General features: G+C 38.5%; 2 protein-coding genes across 2 annotated transcripts; both read left to right on the plus strand.

Annotated features, from left to right (window-relative positions):
- Window positions 1-5,129: 5,129 nt before the first annotated feature.
- On the plus strand, window positions 5,130-8,846 carry LOC149932718 (uncharacterized). Its single transcript, XM_090157169.1, has one exon. The coding sequence runs from the start codon at window positions 5,130-5,132 to the stop codon at window positions 8,844-8,846; it is 3,717 nt and encodes a 1,238-aa protein (XP_090013295.1).
- Window positions 8,847-9,145: 299 nt separating this feature from the next.
- LOC149932719 (uncharacterized) lies at window positions 9,146-10,237 on the plus strand. The gene has a single exon (XM_090157170.1). The coding sequence runs from the start codon at window positions 9,146-9,148 to the stop codon at window positions 10,235-10,237; it is 1,092 nt and encodes a 363-aa protein (XP_090013296.1).
- Window positions 10,238-18,984: the final 8,747 nt, after the last annotated feature.

Here is an 18,984-nt window from a genome sequence, read left to right on the forward strand (position 1 = left end):
GCTAGATCAATGGCGGTTTTAACTAGAAGTCTGTCTGCATCGGCTTAAGCCTCGTAACTCTTAATTCCTGATTTTTCAAGGTTTTCACGTAGTAAGTTTATTAGTTGTTTTTTGCTATTGGAGTTATTTAAGAAATTGGCCTGGTTTGTTGAAACGAAGAAGTTTTCTTTTACTTCTACATCCGTGGATATGTTTTTGGAAGACCTCCTTAAATGTTCCATCGATTTCGTAGAGCTTACGTTATTATATCCGTCATAAACAACTGTAACACTTGAGCCGTAGTGTTTTAATAAATAAGTTACGTAAGCACTAATGACATCTTTGTATGTAGCCGGCTTAGGCCATATAACTTTATGCAAAAGGTGGCCACCATCTACGACGTACAATATCTCGTTGGGTATTGTTATGTCGTTTTCGCTCAATTTTAGGTCGACTAGTGCGGACATAAGCGTTGCTTTGTTACCCTTTCTCATGGAATTATCATCGAAAAACGAAGGTGGTCGAGGTGCTAGTTCGAAAGCTATGTAATCGCGAAGCTCTTCGTTAGATCCCATGAGCAATTGATGTGAATTAACAACAATTATGTCATCTCGAACTTTGATCGCATTGTTCATAGACGCCAGAGGTTTCACTTTGTCTTTGCGTTTCAATTTAATGTCAGCAAAATTGGTTTCTACACTGAGAGAAAAAACCGTAGTTTTAACAGAACATTTTTACATGAAAATATGATGCAACACGTTGACAGAATAGTCCTGTAAATATTACCGGGTTTTTGGTATTTTTTAAAGAGAATATTTACAGGAATAACGTGTATTCTTTAAGAAAGGTATTTACCGTAAAAAGTACCGAAGAGGTACGTAAAAACCTTTAGCACACTTTAAATCTGTATAAATTACAGGGAAAATGTCTGTCAGTGCACATTGCAAAATTAACATAAATATAATGCTTTCGCTAAGTAAGTTAGGTTACGTTAAAAGTACAGTTTGATGTCGTAAATACGTTTTCTGTAATTGGAAACTGTATGTTTTACATATATGGGAGGCTAAAATATACATGTTTGAAGGGAAAAATTCACAAGTTCATAACGATAACTTTTAATGAAAAATCAATTTTAAATATTTTAGATCACATTTATTACATAACACCATAAGTTTATTTTCGCAACGCTATTTTTTAATGACAGTATGTTTTTATAATAAAAATATATTTTAAAGGTAAAAGTATACTCTTACTTTTACCAAATAATAATTAACTATTCAGTTGGAAGCAGTGGCGTAGTTAGGGGGGCACAGGTAGCACGTGTATATACAATTTATGTATTTTATTTGTTTCCATTGTGTGCCTGAAGTAAGGGGGAAATCAAAACTTTCTACTCTTCAGACTTAATAACCCACGATTGACTACGACAAGGTATGAGAATCAACAATATACATTTATTGAATTAAAAACTTCATGAAGATTACATTACAATAGCGAAAGAAAAGTGATAGCATTTATTCACGCGACAAAGCCTTTATATGAAACACAAAAAAACCGTTAATCCCGATAAGTCCATAAAAAAGAAAACGATTCCAAAAATATAAGCGAAAATTAAAAATTCGATTTGATGATAAAAATGTCTTTTTATAAAAAAACAAAAAGTCCCTTTTTTAAGTTACAACAGTGCCCCCTCCGAAATTAAATCCCGGCTACGCTACTGGGTGGAACGTTACATTTATTATTATAAGCGCTCACTTAAATCCCAAAATCGTCTGCTAAAACTCGTTCTTAGGTAACTAGCACCAAACACTCCTAGCTTTGTTAAACCTGGTGGTAGAAATGCGGAACTCGTTGATCCACCATAATCATGGAACTACGTACTCCCTTTAAGGTACTAATTTTTATCTCTCCAAAGGTACATTCTTGTTACGCAGTATAAAAAAATCTCTAATATTTTATTCAATGACGTTTTCGTCACTCTTTAATCATCAATATTTGAATTATTGCTGTGATACGCTAATGTTTTAAGTTGCTGAATTCCAGGCAAAAGAAGGAACTTATTGTACTTTTGTTGACCTTTTTGTACTGATCGACATAACGATTAATTTTCTTTTATTTTCGGCGTCGGACTCTACCGCATACGATGGTCGACGTTTGTTCTGCACTTCAGCAGTGCTACTACTGGCGCCTCTAACGGCTGGTCAGAAGCTTCTCCCGTGTTTCAAATGGGGTAACAATTTTTTTATAGGGCGACGTCTGTCTAGTTAGCGAAGCGTATTAATAGTCTTTGCAGGAAAAATGTAGATTCTTACATCGTAGAACTTCGTTTCTTCAATCTCTCGAACAATGTTGCCACTCCTTGGCATTTATCCCGGATCTTGGCATTTTGAGGTCGATCTTGGCATCAGGGTATATATTTTCCACACTTTGGTATTTCACCTAGGGTTTTTTTTGGCCCAAAGATCTTATATTATCCGTAGGATTTTCCTTTCGAAAACGTTACAAATTGGGATTTTACTATAATTTATCCTATTTAAGTTGGGCTTCTAAGTCACTACGAGGCCGTGCGAAAAGGGTTGGCCACCTTGCGTACGAAGTATCTGTCAAACTATAAACATGGAAATCAGAAAGTAACTTCATGTAGAACGATTTTTGCAAAGGCGGAATGCCCACCGATTAGAACCGTAGCTTTGTCTTTACTAAAACAGTACTTCCAACTGTATATTTTACAGATTATTCAATATAATAAACATGAGTACCCGTAAATTATACAATACTTCCAACTGTATATTTCACACATTCTGCAATATAATAAACATGACTACCCGTAAATTATACAATACTTCCAACTGTATATTTCACACATTCTGCAATATAATAAACATGACTACCCGTCAAATATGCAGTACTTCCAACTGTATATTTTACATATTGTTAAGATAAAAATAACATTTAGACCTATTACCTGTAAATATAAATAACCTTTGTAAATATATTTTTAATATATTGTGTGCCCTGTTCTGACCCCCCCCCCCACTGCGCTCTCACTCGATATAAATAGCCAGTGTAAATGGCGATAAGGCGGAGAGTACCGACGCCTTCGTGCTCAAACGATTCAATCCCTAGAGACAGGGCCTAATGTCCATGCCTAGGGTTGTTGATTAGTTTCACGGGTACGAGTGCGGTTGGGAACAAGATCACAGGGTTTTTCACAGTTAAACTTAGACACCTTCTCATAATTCCTTAACAATATTCTGCAATGTAATAAACGTGACTACCCGTGAAATATGCAGTACTTCCAACTGTATATATTACACATTCTTCAATATAATACACATACGAACCCGTAAATTATACAATACTTAAAACTGTATATTTCACACATTCTACAATGTAATAAACGTGACTAACCGTAAAATATGCAGTACTTCAAACTGTATATTTTACATATTCTTCAATGCAATAAATGTGACTACCCGTAAAATATACAATACTTCCAACTGTATATTTTACACATTCTTCAATGTAATACACATACGTACCCGTAAAATATACAGTACCTCAGACTGTATATTTCACATATTCCTCGATATATTAAATATATCTTCCTGTACAATATACGGTAATTTGAGCTGTATATTTTACAAATTATTCAATATAATAAACATAACTTACGGTAAAATATACAGTACTTCAGAATGTATATTTCACATATTTTTCTGGATCTTTTCGTGAAATTTATGTACATAAACAAATGTAGATTTTACATTTAAAAGTTTACGGTAGAGGTTTTTGTTGTTACACGACAATATGTAAACATAACAGTAGGTAACTCTATACATTTTACATACACTATATTACAGTTTCTAGCTAAAAATGTTTAAACTACAGTTCGCCCCTCAGTATTTTTTACAGTTATTTGTATTTTATGGAAAAATATGTGAAATATACAGTCTGAAGTACTTTATATTTTACCGTAAGTTATGTTTATTATATTGAAGAATTTGTAAAATTTACAGCTCAAATTACCGTTTATTGTACAGTAAGATATATTTAATATATTGAGGAATATGTGAAATATTCAGTCTGAGGTACTGTATATATTACGGGTAGTCATGTTTATTATATTGCAGAATGTGTGAAATATACAGTTGGAAGTATTGTATAATTTACGGGTACGTATGAGTATTATATTGAAGACTGTGTAAAATATACAGTTGGAAGTGCTGTATAATTTACGGGTAGTCACGTTTATTACAATGAAGAATATGTAAAATATACAGTTTGAAGTACTGCATATTTGACGGGTAGTCACGTTTATTACATTGCAGAATATGTAAAATATACAGTTTGAAATACTGCATATTTGACGGGTAGTCATGTTTATTACATTGCAGAATGTGTGAAATATACAGTTGGAAGTATTGTATAATTTACGGGAACTCATGTTTATTATATTGAAGAATGTGTAAAATATACAGTTGGAAGTACTGTATAATTTACGGGTAGGTATGTGTATTATATTGAAGATAATGTGAAATATACAGTTGGAAGTACTGTATAATTTACGGGTAGGTATGTGTATTATATTGAAGATAATGTGAAATATACAATTCGGAGCTGTGTTTTTACGTGAACTACCTTAATTAAAAAAATAATCATTTATGATACTGTTTTCATATTTTATTCAATTGTTTCGGCAAAAGTTCAGCTTGGAACCTTTTCGGTATAAACAATGTACACTTTAAATGCATTTACTTCTACCATGATGTTTGGGCGTACGCGACTTCTTGTTTGTCTTATATCATAATTGTTTTTAACGCTTATCAATCAGTTATTAGCATTTCTTAATCAATATTACATTTTTTAAATTCTGTATAAAAACCGTTGTAAATCTCAAAAAGGCGTCAGTTTGATTCCTGTTCGTCTCCTGTAAATATGATTTTAAATTAAAAGTTTGCATATCATGAACCGTCGTTTATTCTGTTGACATCTATCACGAACATATTTTTGGTCCGTCGAGCCGGATACAGTCGCGGTAATTAGTTGAGGTTTCCAATTCCTTGCCGTTACCAGTATCCAGTCTTCGTGGGAAGTAGTGTCACCATTCAGAGTCCTATTCAAGTGCGTAACTTCCATTATCAATCGGTATGGATCATCATACAGCTCGCAGACGATCGATCAAGGGTCAGATTACCAGGTTCGAGGCGGTCATCACGAATCATGCCACCATGCCCATCACACCAGTCGCAGTGGCAACGTACAAAAAGAAAGCCGATGCATTAGCCGCCGATTTGGAAACAGTTCAACAGTACATCAGTACCAACTGCCCAGTAGATGACTTCAATGCGCACGAAGCAGAGTACAATGCTCTCGTCACCCGTATGGAAAACATAGTTATATTCTTCGACACGCTCAATATTCAAGTGCCAACCGTACCAAGTAGTCTACCGACAGCTGATATTAAGCTACCGAAACTAGAGCTTCCAGTCTTCGGAGGAAACTACATAGACTGGTTCCCGTTCCATGACCTCTTTACAGCCACGGTTCATAACAATGGAACTCTATCAAGTGCCCAGAAGTTTCAGTACCTCAAAACATCTCTACGTGGTGAGGCAGCTATGCTTATCCACGCGATCCCAGTCACGGATGGAAACTACGCCGAGGCATGGGATATTCTTCTCAATCGGTTCAACAACACTCGAGAGATCGTTAACGCTCACATCAAACGGCTACTTAATCAAGCTTCTGTCAGAGACGAATCAGCAGCTTCGCTAAGACGCTTGATTGACACGACGGTAGAGTGTATTCGCTCTCTGAAAGTTCTGCAAGAGCCCGTCCAACACTGGAATGCCATACTCATTTATGTAATTGGAGAAAAACTCGATAACGAGTCTAGAAGACAATGGGAGCTATCGCTGACAGGTACTACGAGACCTACGTATGAGGAATTAACCACGTTTCTCGAACAGAGAGCTCGAGCCTTGGCCGCTTCCCAATCCACATCGAGAGAAACCAGAAGCAAGCAAGCATCAACGCCATTTCCCAGGAAATATCCGGTATCACATCACGGTTCCATACGAGACAACGCATGCTCGATCTGCACTGACTCGCACCCCACATTCAAATGCCCATCCTTGCTGAAGGCTACGCGTGAAGCTCGATGGAATTTAGTCAAATCGCACTCACTTTGCTTCAACTGCCTAAGAAACGACCACGTCAGCCACGACTGCAAATCCGGTAATTGTCGAAAATGCAAGGCGAGGCATAACACTCTTTTGCATCAAGATTCGCAAGAGATGAACTCCACGTCCCGTGAAAACTCGAGAAGCGAAGTCCTTGCACATGTATCCCGCCAGCATATCGAGCCTTCTCAAGTTCTACTGCCGACAGCGATCATTCAGGTCCGGGGTGGTAACGGCTCCATCTGGCCAAGTAGAGCGCTGATCGACTCTGGCTCGCAAGCGAGTTTTATTTCCGAACACTTCATGCAAAAGTTACAAGTCAGACGAACTCACCAGACCCTGACGATAGGTGGAATTGGTGCGACCAGTCTCAGCCAATCTAGAGGAGGCGCAACGCTGTCCATCAGTTCCAGTAGCGATCCCACCTTCAAGGCAACAATTGAAGTCCTGATCCTTAAAGACGTCACGGAAAGGCTTCCGAATTTCGCCGTCAATACTCGTAACTGGTCACGCATCAAGCAACTACAACTTGCAGATCCAACGTTCAACATTCCAGGCTCAGTCGATATACTGCTTGGAGCAAACGTTTTCCTAGACCTCATTCGAGATGGTAAACTAATGGGAAGATCTGGAGTACCTGGAGCGTTCAAGACCGTCTTTGGTTGGGTGGTAGCGGGTACCACCGGAACCCAAGACCGGAACAGTACCACATCGTCAATTAAAGTTCATCATTGCCAGCTGGAAACCCAACTCGCCAGGTTCTGGGAAATCGAAGAACTAGCAGATCAGTCCAATTTCACATCTACCGAGATCCAGTGCGAACAGAAGTTTGAAGACACATTCAGCCGAAACGCTAGTGGACGGTTCGTTGTCAGACTTCCAATCAAGGAGGGTCCCGAGCCGCTCGGTGAATCTAGGAGTATAGCATTACGAAGATTCAAATACGTCGAACGCCGTTTAGAAGCTAATCCGTTGAACTACGAGAAATACCGAAGATTCATGGAAGAATATATCCAGTTGCGTCACATGGAGCTCGTTTCCACTGAAAGCAGACTCGCAGATAATCCCTACTATTTACCGCACCATGCAGTCTTCAAGGAATCAAGTTCGACAACAAAACTAAGAGTCGTATTTGACGGGTCCTCTAAAACCTCCAACGGAGTCTCTTTGAACAACATCCTCCTCGTAGGTCCAAAACTACAGTTAGATCTCGTAAACCTACTCATCAGATTTCGAAGCCACGCAGTCGCACTAATGGCCGATATCGAGAAAATGTATCGCCAAATCTTAATTCACAACGAAGACCTCCGCTACCAACGAATACTATGGAGACATCGAAAGGAAGATCCGATCGAAGATTATCAATTACGTACGGTGACATACGGGACAGCGTCAGCACCCTATTTGGCTACTAAGGTCTTACAACAGTTATCTAAAGACGTAGAGTCCAAGTATCCGTTGGCTTCTCAAGTCCTCAAGGACGATTTCTACATGGACGATCTCCTTTCAGGCGCAACCAATACAATCAGCGCCATAAAACTACAACAACAGCTCAGTCAAGCCACAAGCGAAGCAGGACTTCCATTGCGGAAATGGGCGTCAAACGATCCAGGCGTCATGGAAATAATACCTTCGGAGCAGAGGGAAATCCTGGTTCCCTTAAATATCAACAACGCCGAATCAATCTCAACCTTGAGCCTACAATGGACACCGGCAATAGACGTCCTCTCATTTGTTCTTACATCACCGAATTCCAGAGAAGTCGTTACTAAACGCACCATCCTGTCTGATACCGCCAAGGTTTTCGATCCCTTAGGTCTCTTGTCTCCAATCCTGATCCGAGTGAAAATCCTGCTGCAAGAGATGTGGCAAATCAAGGTTACCTTGGATGAAGAGTTACCATCGACGATCGTTCACAAATGGCATACCTTCCGAAAAGATGTAACCGGCATTGAAGATATCCGAATCCAGCGCTTCATCAGTCAACCTCAAGCCTCAAACTTGAGCTTACATGGCTTCTGCGATGCGTCGGAAAAGGCGTATGCGGCGGCGGTTTATTTGAAAACTATTGATGAAGCCGTACTGGTCTCGGTTCAATTGATCGTCGCCAAGACCAGAATTGCTCCTCTTCGACAAATTACGTTACCTAGACTAGAACTATGCGTTACAGTCCTTCTCGCACGACTTATGGTGCTTCGTAGAGACTGTTGTACGAGTGTGATATCAGAAGTTCATGGATGGAGCGACAGTCGCATCGTACTGTCCTGGCTGGCCTCACATCCTCAACGATGGAAGACATTCATCGCAAACCGGGTGTCAGAAGTTCAAAACATACGACCCGTTATCCAGTGGCATCACGTTTCGGGTAAACTCAACCCCGCGGATTGTGCCTCACGTGGCATTGATGCCAAGGAACTACTAACGCACCCTCTATGGTGGCATGGTCCAAACTGGCTACAAACTGAACCAATCAACACCGATGAATCACCCATTAAAGAGTATCCCGAATGCAGAATTGAGGAGCGAATCAAACCAGTCATCGCTGTGCATTCCAAGAGCGATACTAGTCTCTTAGAACGATATTCATCATTAACGAAGCTCCTTCACGTTACCCCGGGTACATTCAACGTTATCTTCGCAACAGCCGAACCTTGCCGGAATCAAGAGAACTGGGCCCGTTAACGAAGGAAGAGAACGATCGCGCATTCAATCATTGGATAAAAGTCACTCAATCGGCTCACTTCGGAGCAGAAATCCGACATCTGGAAGATAAAAAACCTCTACCAACAAAAAGCAAAATTCTGGGGCTGACACCATTCTTGGACGCAGCCGGTGTCCTTAGAGTTGGCGGACGAATCCGACATGCGAAAATCTCAATCGATCAAATTCACCCAGTCATCCTGCCTCGAAAAAGTACATTCACAGATCTCATCATCAACAACGAACATGGCAAAACACTACATGGAGGGCCGCAACTAATGATGGCGTCCTTACAATCGAAGTTCTGGATCATGGGGCTTCGTGATGCTGTTCGCTTTCATTTCCGAAGGTGTTTGAGATGTGTCCGACAACAGGCAAAAACCATCACTCAACTTATGGGCAATCTACCAGCTCCTAGAGTCAACCCCGGACGAGCGTTCCTCAAAAGTGGAGTCGACTACGCCGGTCCGTTCAATCTGAAAGTCATGAAGGGACGAGGATGCCGATCATTCAAAGGCTATATCGCCATATTCGCCTGTTTCTCGACCCGTGCACTGCACCTCGAACTGGTCAGCGACATGACTACTGCTGCATTCTTGGCAGCCTTCAAACGCTTCGTCTCCCGTCGAGGCAAATGCACCGACGTCTATAGCGATTGCGGGACGAACTTCGTTGGAGCCAACAAGGAACTTAAGGAATTTATACGAATTGTCTCAACTAACACCAAAGACCAGACCATAGCGCAATGGATGAGCGACGAAGGAACCATCTGGCATTTCAACCCCCCGGCAGCTCCGCATTTTGGTGGCCTCTGGGAAGCGGGCGTGAAATCAGTGAAATATCACCTGAAGAGAGTCATCGGGGAGACACGATTGACGTTCGAAGAGATGCAGACACTACTATGTCAAGTAGAAGCATGTCTAAACTCCCGTCCCCTGACTCCAATGACATCAGATCCAGCCGACTTAGCAGTCTTGACACCAGGACATTTTCTGATTGGGGACTCCTTGACGTCCATACCAGAACCCGATTTCACTTCAACCAACATCAACCGTCTCTCCCGATGGCAGCTCGGACAACAGATATTACAACACTTTTGGCGACGTTGGCAAGCCGAGTACCTGTCACGACTCCAACAACGTCCAAAATGGACGAAGAGTACTCGCAATCTAGAAATCGGAGATTTAGTACTACTTAAGGAGGAGTTACCGCCAACTAAATGGAAGATGGCCAGAATCATTAAAATCCATCCAGGGGCAACGACCAGTCACCAAACTGTCAACTTCCGTTGGAGCCTTAACTTTAAAATTCACATTTCAAGGTGGGCGGGATGTTTTGGGCGTACGCGACTTCTTGTTTGTCTTATATCATAATTGTTTTTAACGCTTATCAATCAGTTATTAGCATTTCTTAATCAATATTACATTTTTTAAATTCTGTATAAAAACCGTTGTAAATCTCAAAAAGGCGTCAGTTTGATTCCTGTTCGTCTCCTGTAAATATGATTTTAAATTAAAAGTTTGCATATCATGAACCGTCGTTTATTCTGTTGACATCTATCACGAACACATGAAGTATTTCAAAACAATTACGTTTAAATATTGGCACTCTTAGGCTGGGTCTACTTGAGAGCGGATACCTTATTTATTAATCCTATAACTTTGGTATTAACCACATCCTTGGGGTTATCAGGATTTATAACGGCTACGAACCCAAAAGAACCATATATTAAAAACAATATCAATTTAAAATGCTAAAACTACGACAAAGACCGGGTTTGTAGTTTAAATAGTAAACTAGGCTGAAATATATCGCGGTGTTAAGGGGAAAACAAAGAATAACAAATAGAAAGACTCTACCCCTTATATTACCAAAGAAGTACTCGTCCCCCCTCGAATATAATAAAGCTATTTATCTTTTATGTCATTTTCGGCACTGTTTGCCTAGTAAAACGTAATTACACTATTATAAATGAGGAAACAAACACTAAATTGCGACTGTAAGTTAAATTAATTTGATAAATGATAATTTAAATGCCGATGTAAAATGATGATATGCTACTTAAAATTGCGGTAAACCCTCCCCCACCCCCTGTTACATTTAGTAATATCGGGACAAACCCCCTCCCCCCTTTATTGGGTAACGCGATTTGTGAATGGCCCCTAACTGTAAAAGACATTACCAATCACTATTAATGTGAAATATTTGTCTATTTTCTTTTTGATGTCCATGGTTGGAGTTCCAGGCTGCAAAAATAAAATAACTTTGAAAGTTCATTCCACATCAAAACCTAGAATAATTTTCTTACTTCAAATGTTGGGAAAATGTGTTGCAGTTCTTCTTTAAGGTGATTCATTATCATGAGTATTACCGATCCAATGACTTTGGCTTCAGTTTGGTCTTCCGTTTTCAACGTTTCAATGATCTCTTTGCATAGTTTTTTTTACTTAATGCAAAAAATTGCAAAAACAGTTGTCATTTTGCTTTAAAATGCTTTACGGCACTCCTACAATTATTTAGATATTAAACCGCTGTGTTTTGAAACATTTTATTTGAAACTTTAACTAATCAATGATTGATGATTCTTATTTGTATTTTTAACATTTAATTATACATATTTTACCAACGATAGTATTTGGAAACTGGTGGCCTTGAAATATAATAATTATTGGACCGATTTTTAAAATAAACGGATCTCGGTAGGTTTGACATTAATCTAGTTTACGATTGAAAACGGCACTGCTAGCTCAAGGAACTAATTCTATATTCAATTAAAGCCATATCTTTTGAGAATTTGGAAAAACTGACGTGGGAAGTCGCTACGGTCTTGGTGAGCGACTTTCTTACAAAAAGCTTATTTCTAATGCAACGCGCTGTATCGTTTTATTCCACGAGCTAATATTTCAGCGCGGGTATGTTTCATAAAAACCCGTTCTCAACTTTAAGTTCAGTACAATAGGTGTTTCCATAAAATAAAACAATAACATTTATAAGTATAAAATGTTTTCTCCGCGTCACGAGCGTACATGTAAGTATATTTTTGTACTTTAAAGGGAATATAAGCTCTGGTATTTCTGTCGCCCTCCGAGGGTTCCAATATTGTCCGCTGCCTCCCACGGCTTATCACACCTGCGGCGTTCTTCCATAAAGAACGCGTTGGAGGTTCTATTCCCTTTAAAGGGGCTCCAAAGTTCGGTGGCAAAATGTGTGTAAAGTCAGTTTTAACAAAGCTAGGAGTGTTTGGTGCTAGTTACCTAAGAACGAGTTTTAGCAGACAATTTTGGGATTTTAGTGAGCGCTTATAATAATAAATGTAACGTTCCACCCAGTAGCGTAGCCGGGATTTAATTTCGGAGGGGGCACACAATGGAAACAAATAAAATACATAAATTGTATATACACGTGCTACCTGTGCCCCCCTAACTACGCCACTGCTTCCAACTGAATAGTTTATTATTATTTGGTAAAAGTAAGAGTATACTTTTACCTTTAAAATATATATTTTTAGTAGAAAAACATACTGTCTTTAAAAAATAGCGTTGCGAAAATAAACTTATGGTGTTATGTAATGTCTAAAATATTTAATATTGATTTTTCATTAAAAGTTCTCGTTATGAACTTATGAATTTTTCCCTTCAAACATGTATATTTTAGCTTCCCATATATGTAAAACATACAGTTTTCAATTACATAAAACGTATTTACAACATCAAACTGTACTTTTAACGTAAGCTAACTTACTTAGCGAAAGCATTATATTTATGTTAAATTTGCAATGTGAACTGACAATTTCACAGACATTTTCCCTGTAATTAATACAGATTTAAAGTGTGCTAAAGGTTTTTACGTACCTCTTCGGTACTTTTTACGGTAAATACCTTTCTTAAAGAATACACGTTATTCCTGTAAATATTATCTTTAAAAAATACCAAAACCCGGTAATATTTACAGGACTATTCTGTCAATGTGTTGCATCCTATTTTCATGTAAAAATGTTCTGTTAAAACTACGGTTTTTTCTCTCAGTGAAGGCTACTTGTTCAAAATATTGTATCCATAACATTGAAGTCAAGTTCTCTTCCTTGGTTTTTAAGATTATTTTTTTCAGTTTCTCTTGCAGCGACAAGAGGGTACGTGAAGTTTCTACGTATTCAAGAGTTACCTTGTATTCGATGAAACTATTGAACATCTGGCGTATTTCTTCAATATCATCGTCTGCGATCTCAACGTCTTTGATTAACAAAGAGAATAGAGCCAGTTGAGTCAACGAATGTGTTCGAAGGGCTCTAGCGTAAGCATGACCCTTAAGCATACGGTAAACTGAAGACTTTGCATACACTATACACCACACCTCTTCAAGTCCACTCCCTGCCATAATATTACCAATGGCACCCATAAATGACATCAATAAGTGGAACCCTCCAAGTCGAGGGATAACTTTCGATAGTGGACTACTTTTTTCGGCTGCAGAAACCATTTCTACAGCTCTAATGTAAAAGGGCTGGTCGAAGGTTACAAAACAGTGGTTTTGGTTTTGTTCTTGTGCTTCGTTAATAGCATATGTTAGAGCCGTGTAAATTGTAGTCAAGTTACCTGGATCCATATTAATAAAAGGAACGGGTATAACTTTTGTTGTTTCAAAGTTTGTTTGTCTTCTAAATGGCCGAGGCTTGGTTCGATCCTTGGTGCCATGACTGAGTTAAAAAATCCCCTAAACACTCACCGTTCTTATTTTCAATTTTCAACTTATAGTAATTTTTGTTTTATGAGATTTACCATTGTGCCATTTTGATATCTTATGCCCTCTAATGGAGGAAGCACAAGTCCCACATTTTTTAATTCTTTTTCTCGGTATTAAATATCTGCCAATTTTTACCTTTCAGAAATATGTTGAGGTCTATGTCTAATTCCATTAAAGAAACGTTACAAAAATGGCGACCACCTTCCAAGAAATTTAAAAAAAATAAAGTTAGATTAAATATAAAATTAACTACAATATATCGGAATTAAAGGGGGGGGTTAAATAAAACCACTGCTTTTCCCCAGTTAACGCCAATGCATTGAAGACAAAAATTAAAATAATTACGCTAAACATACCCTTTAAATTGTCGTTGAGTTTTTGATTCTAGGTTAAGTAGTTTAACAGAAATAAAATAAAAACTAGAAGTGGCCATTTTGGACTTCGACGCCCCCTAGCGGTAGACGCACGAGTCCCAGACTTTGGGACTTTTAGTATATATTTTTTTCTCGTTAAAGACTACCCATATACAAATTTTCATATTTTTCGGAAAATTGTTGAGGTCTAAGTCTAAATTTACTGGACTAAATCCCGTCACTGCGTCACGGTGCCATTTGATCAGATTATGCCACCTAGTATTGCCCACGCCACTTTTAAAATATTTTAAAATAAAGTCCCGAAAACCGATCTGTAGTACACGTATATAAAATCTTTAGCAGTCATTAAATTATCCCAATTTTAGCGGCACTGGCCGACCTCCGAGCTCACTACCTCCTAAGCACGGTCCTGGCGAATTTATAACGATTAAATTCGTATTATATTTTATTCAAACGGCCATACCGCGAAAACAAATAATAAACAGCAATTATCGAAAACCAGCTGGTTTGCAAATAATAGAGCGTTCTATAAAATCTTTGTGGTGTGCTTTCCCCCTTTTGAGTTCGGAGGAGGTGAAGGTTTGGCCGGTTTTTCGTGTGAGATAAAAATATTTATCTGGCAAACCCGTAAGAAATTGAGAGCAGTCGATTTTTAAGAGTAGCGTAGTTGCTAGCCTAGGCTTCACTAATTTCCGGTTTTCCGCGCCGTTTTACTTATTTTAAATGATTTTTGTAATAAATGTATGTATGGCAAATAAGCAAAATACTGGTCCCAAATCCACGGGTTTAAAAAGAAACTTAGATCATGAAAATATTCTTAACCCCAAACATACTTCAACACCTAGGGTCCCTCCTACAATTCCTAAAAGGTACGTCTCTAAAATATTCATAGAAAGACAGGATATAAGACAAATTCTCTTAAACCAAAGAATAACAAAAGTTGTTTATCCCGCTGAACTAGCTCTATAGTCTGTATGAAAAGTTTGGCCGGTTTTGGGACGATTTTATAGAACGCTCTATTCAATGACAATTTACAATAATTTTTACCTCTCCGAGGGGACAAAGTCCCCTAGGAGGGGTTATACAACGACCGTGTCTGTCTGTGGGTGGGTCTGTGGGTGTGTCTGTCTGTCAGGACTGCGAACGCGTTCGCATTTTCGGTGCAAAGTGTAATCACTGCGTACGCAGTTTCTCAAAGGGTTGGCAAAACCACCGTGTGACGGTGAGCGTTAACGGATGCATTTGCGGTTTGGTTTGGATAGTGTTTTTTCGCTCACCGTCGTGACGGTTTGGTGTATTACGGTTTTTGTAATGTTTATGCGTAGGTTGTGAGTGTTGAATTTGTTGTGTTTGTGTTCTGATGGATGTGCATGTTGAGTCTGTTGTGTTTATATGGGCGTTTTCTCTCCAACTTCTTCTTAATGACTTTGGGACGGACCGAGTGCTGAGTGTAATGCTACCTCTCAACGTCCAATGGCAGGGTTTCCACCAGTTGTACACGGTATTCGTCTTAGTATCAATTTGCGATCGCATCGGGCGGGATTTGAACCCGAGACCTCCTGATTGACAGGCGGACGTTCTACCACAGAACCACCGACACTTGTTACGCCTTATTGAAAATTAGACCTTCAGCTTTATCGGAAGCGTATTTAATAGAGTACGAAATTTTGGTTTAATTGAAATAGAATTGAAATTGAAATTATTGCATCGAAGAAATTCTAATTTAGCGTTTCTCTATTGATTAAAAACAAATGCGCCACCCAGGTTTCGAACCCAGACCATTCGGCTTGGCAGTCGAGCGCTCTACCACAGAACCACCGATAGCTGCTTAGATTCACTGAAATTAAGACAGGCATCGTAAGCATAATAGGTAATAAAGTCTTTTTTTATTAATGAATTTATGAAGGCCTAATCTGGTATTTTTTAAAGGTTAAATCTTGTTTTAGCGCAGTCAGCCGAGATTAGAGGGTTAAAGGGTAGACCCTGTGGGTGGTCCACTTTCTTAACGACCTATATATAGTTCTGTTAATTCAAAGGAGATAATTTAACGTTAATTGCTTTAAAAGCTGGCGGTTAGTCAAGTGGCTCTCTGTGCTTTGTTGATGGTAAGGTTTTTGCTTCTTGTAAATACATTTGGTGTGGATATTTGGATATCTACGATTTCTAACGCAGTCAATGATTTCTTGGGTGTGCGAGTCATTATATGATATTGGAAATTGGACGGCATTGGTCTTTTTCATGTGGTATGCGTCACAACGTCAACAGGAAGTGAACGAGTCGTCCACTACCAGATATCTACGGTATCTTCATCAAGGGCGAGTGTTGAAATAAAATGAGCGTTAAAGATGCGGCAAGTATTTCGTAAGCGAGTAATTCCAAAAAGCCTCTGTAGATATTTCATTAAAATTTGCTTCGTATTATATTTAACTGATAAACTTGTTCTGTAAAAGGGTTTAATTCAATTGTGCATTGTTATAGTACGTCTAACTTACTGTTGTAACTACTTAACTTATGATATTCTGAATAAATTAAAATTGGTCGTTTCGTCTCAATTATTTTAATTATAATTAAAATTTTATACCGGGCGGGATAGAAATGGGTTAATATTTTTAACAAATAACTCTAAATTGCGGAGATATATCTTTAAGGGTTATCTCGAGAAATTAATACCACTAGGGACAATTCTTCCGAGGAGAGGTAAATTTTGGCTTGCCAACTTGTTCTAGGTGGATTTCGACTTACTGTATCGTAGTTGTAAAGCAACCGACTTACCGACTGCCGTTCGAAAATCCTCACCAGAAAAGTTAGGTGTTTAATTGTTAAAAAAATAATATTTGTATTTGAATGATTTTTTGACGTACTAATTTGAAGCTATTAATAGGTTACGGTATGAGAACTGAGAAGTTGACATATTTAGGCCTACTACCCAGGATTTTTCGGAAAATATGTGTATTATTTTTGGAGGGTGAAATTATCCTTTTTCTTTCGGAAAATATGTGTATTATTTTTGGAGGGCGAAATTATCCTTTTTCTGAATTTAAAGTAATGTACCTAATGTAACATAACCTACAAGAGATAAAAGAGTTTTTTAAAAGTGAGAAGTTTTCGACAATATTATAAACTTCTATATTTCATTAAAATAGAAAGAACTCCCGTGACGTCGTCATCGCTGTAGTGAAAAGCTAGTGACCTTCCCATTTCCCCTGATGGCTTGCCGTCGAGCCATGGCCGCCATCTTGACTAAATACTTCCATTGGTCCTGTGCTGCGTGGCGACGGGAAAATAGTTAGTCAGGCATAGTCTGTATTAGTGCATCCAATACCAGTAATACCGAAATACCGGTATTGGACTTGGTTTAATCCTGGTATTACGGTATTGGATACAAAAAAATATTTAAATAACTTTTTAAATTAATTCTTATTTTCCCTTTTTGAAATTTTGGACTTTCGTACTTCGCGAATCAACATGATTTTATAGGACTGCACTAAATTAAAGACTATTTTTTACTGATAAATTGTAATAAAATAAACAAGACGGCCCAGGCCGTAATATTAGTTCCACATCAGTGTATTCGAGTGGGCAAACCCATACACCCTTAGTAGACACAGGTAGGCAAACTAATACAAAAGCTGCTGAGGCTACGTGATTTCTTATCGTTTGCTATATAAATTGCCATCCTAAGTTAAAGAGTGGATGCCGCCCACCATCAGGAAACCCGGGTGGGCAACTGATTTAAAAGCTGTTGAGCCCGTGTGATTTCCTATCGTTAGATATATAAAATACCATCCTAAGTTGAAGGATTAAAACTTGGGCGCCACCGCAAACCAATACAAAAGCTGTTGAGGCCATGTGATTTCCTATCGTTAGATATATAAAATACCATCCTAAGTTGAAGGATTAAAACTTGGGCGCCACCCACCCTCAGGATACGCGGGTGGGCAAACCAATACAAAAGCTGTTGAGGCCATGTTATTTCCTATTGTTTGATATATAATTTAACAATCTGTGTTACGGTATTGGATACAAAAAATATTTAAATAACTTTTTAAATTAATTCTTATTTTCCCTTTTTGAAATTTTGGACTTTCGTACTTCGCGAATCAACATGATTTTATAGGACTGCACTAAATTAAAGACTATTTTTTACTGATATATTGTAATAAAATAAACAAGACGGCCCAGGCCGTAATATTAGTTCCACATCAGTGTATTCGAGTGGGCAAACCCATACACCCTTAGTAGACACAGGTAGGCAAACTAATACAATAGCTGTTGAGGCTACGTGATTTCTTGTTTGATATATAATTTACCATCATATGTTAAAGAGTGGGCACCGCCCACCCTCAGGATACGCGAGTGGGCAAACCAATACAAAAGCTGTTGAGGCCATGTGATTTCCTATCGTTAGATATATAAAATACCATCCTAAGTTGAAGGATTAAAACTTGGGCGCCACCCACCCTCAGGATACGCGGGTGGGCAAACCAATACAAAAGCTGTTGAGGCCATGTGATTTCCTATCTTTAGATATATAAAATACCATCCTAAGTTGAAGGATTAAAACGTGGGCGCCACCCACCCTCAGGATACGCGGGTGGGCAAACCAATACAAAAGCTGTTGAGGCCATGTTATTTCCTATTGTTTGATATATAATTTAACAATCTGTGTTAAAGAGTGCGCACCGCCCACCCTCTGGATACGCGGGTGGGCAAACCAATACAAAAGCTGTTGAGGCCATGTGATTTCCTATCGTTAGATAGACGGAAAGTATCAAAGGTGAAATAGGTAAGCAAACACGTCGAACATAATTCTTTTAAATTATTGAAATTAGTGGAAATATGATTTAAAGAAATTCTTAAACTGGGATTAAAATGGGTTTATTTTAGGAAATTTATATCAAACATTTGGGTAGTTTAGGCACAAAAGGCCTGTAAATTCGCAAATTCATAAACAAAATACCCATGAATTTATTAATTTGTTTTTTTCGATCACTCTCCCTTTAAGG

The sequence above is a fragment of the Leiobunum rupestre genome, chromosome 8 (genome assembly GCF_980474605.1).
Source record: "Leiobunum rupestre chromosome 8, qqLeiRupe1.1.hap1, whole genome shotgun sequence".
NCBI lineage: Eukaryota > Metazoa > Arthropoda > Arachnida > Opiliones > Sclerosomatidae > Leiobunum > Leiobunum rupestre.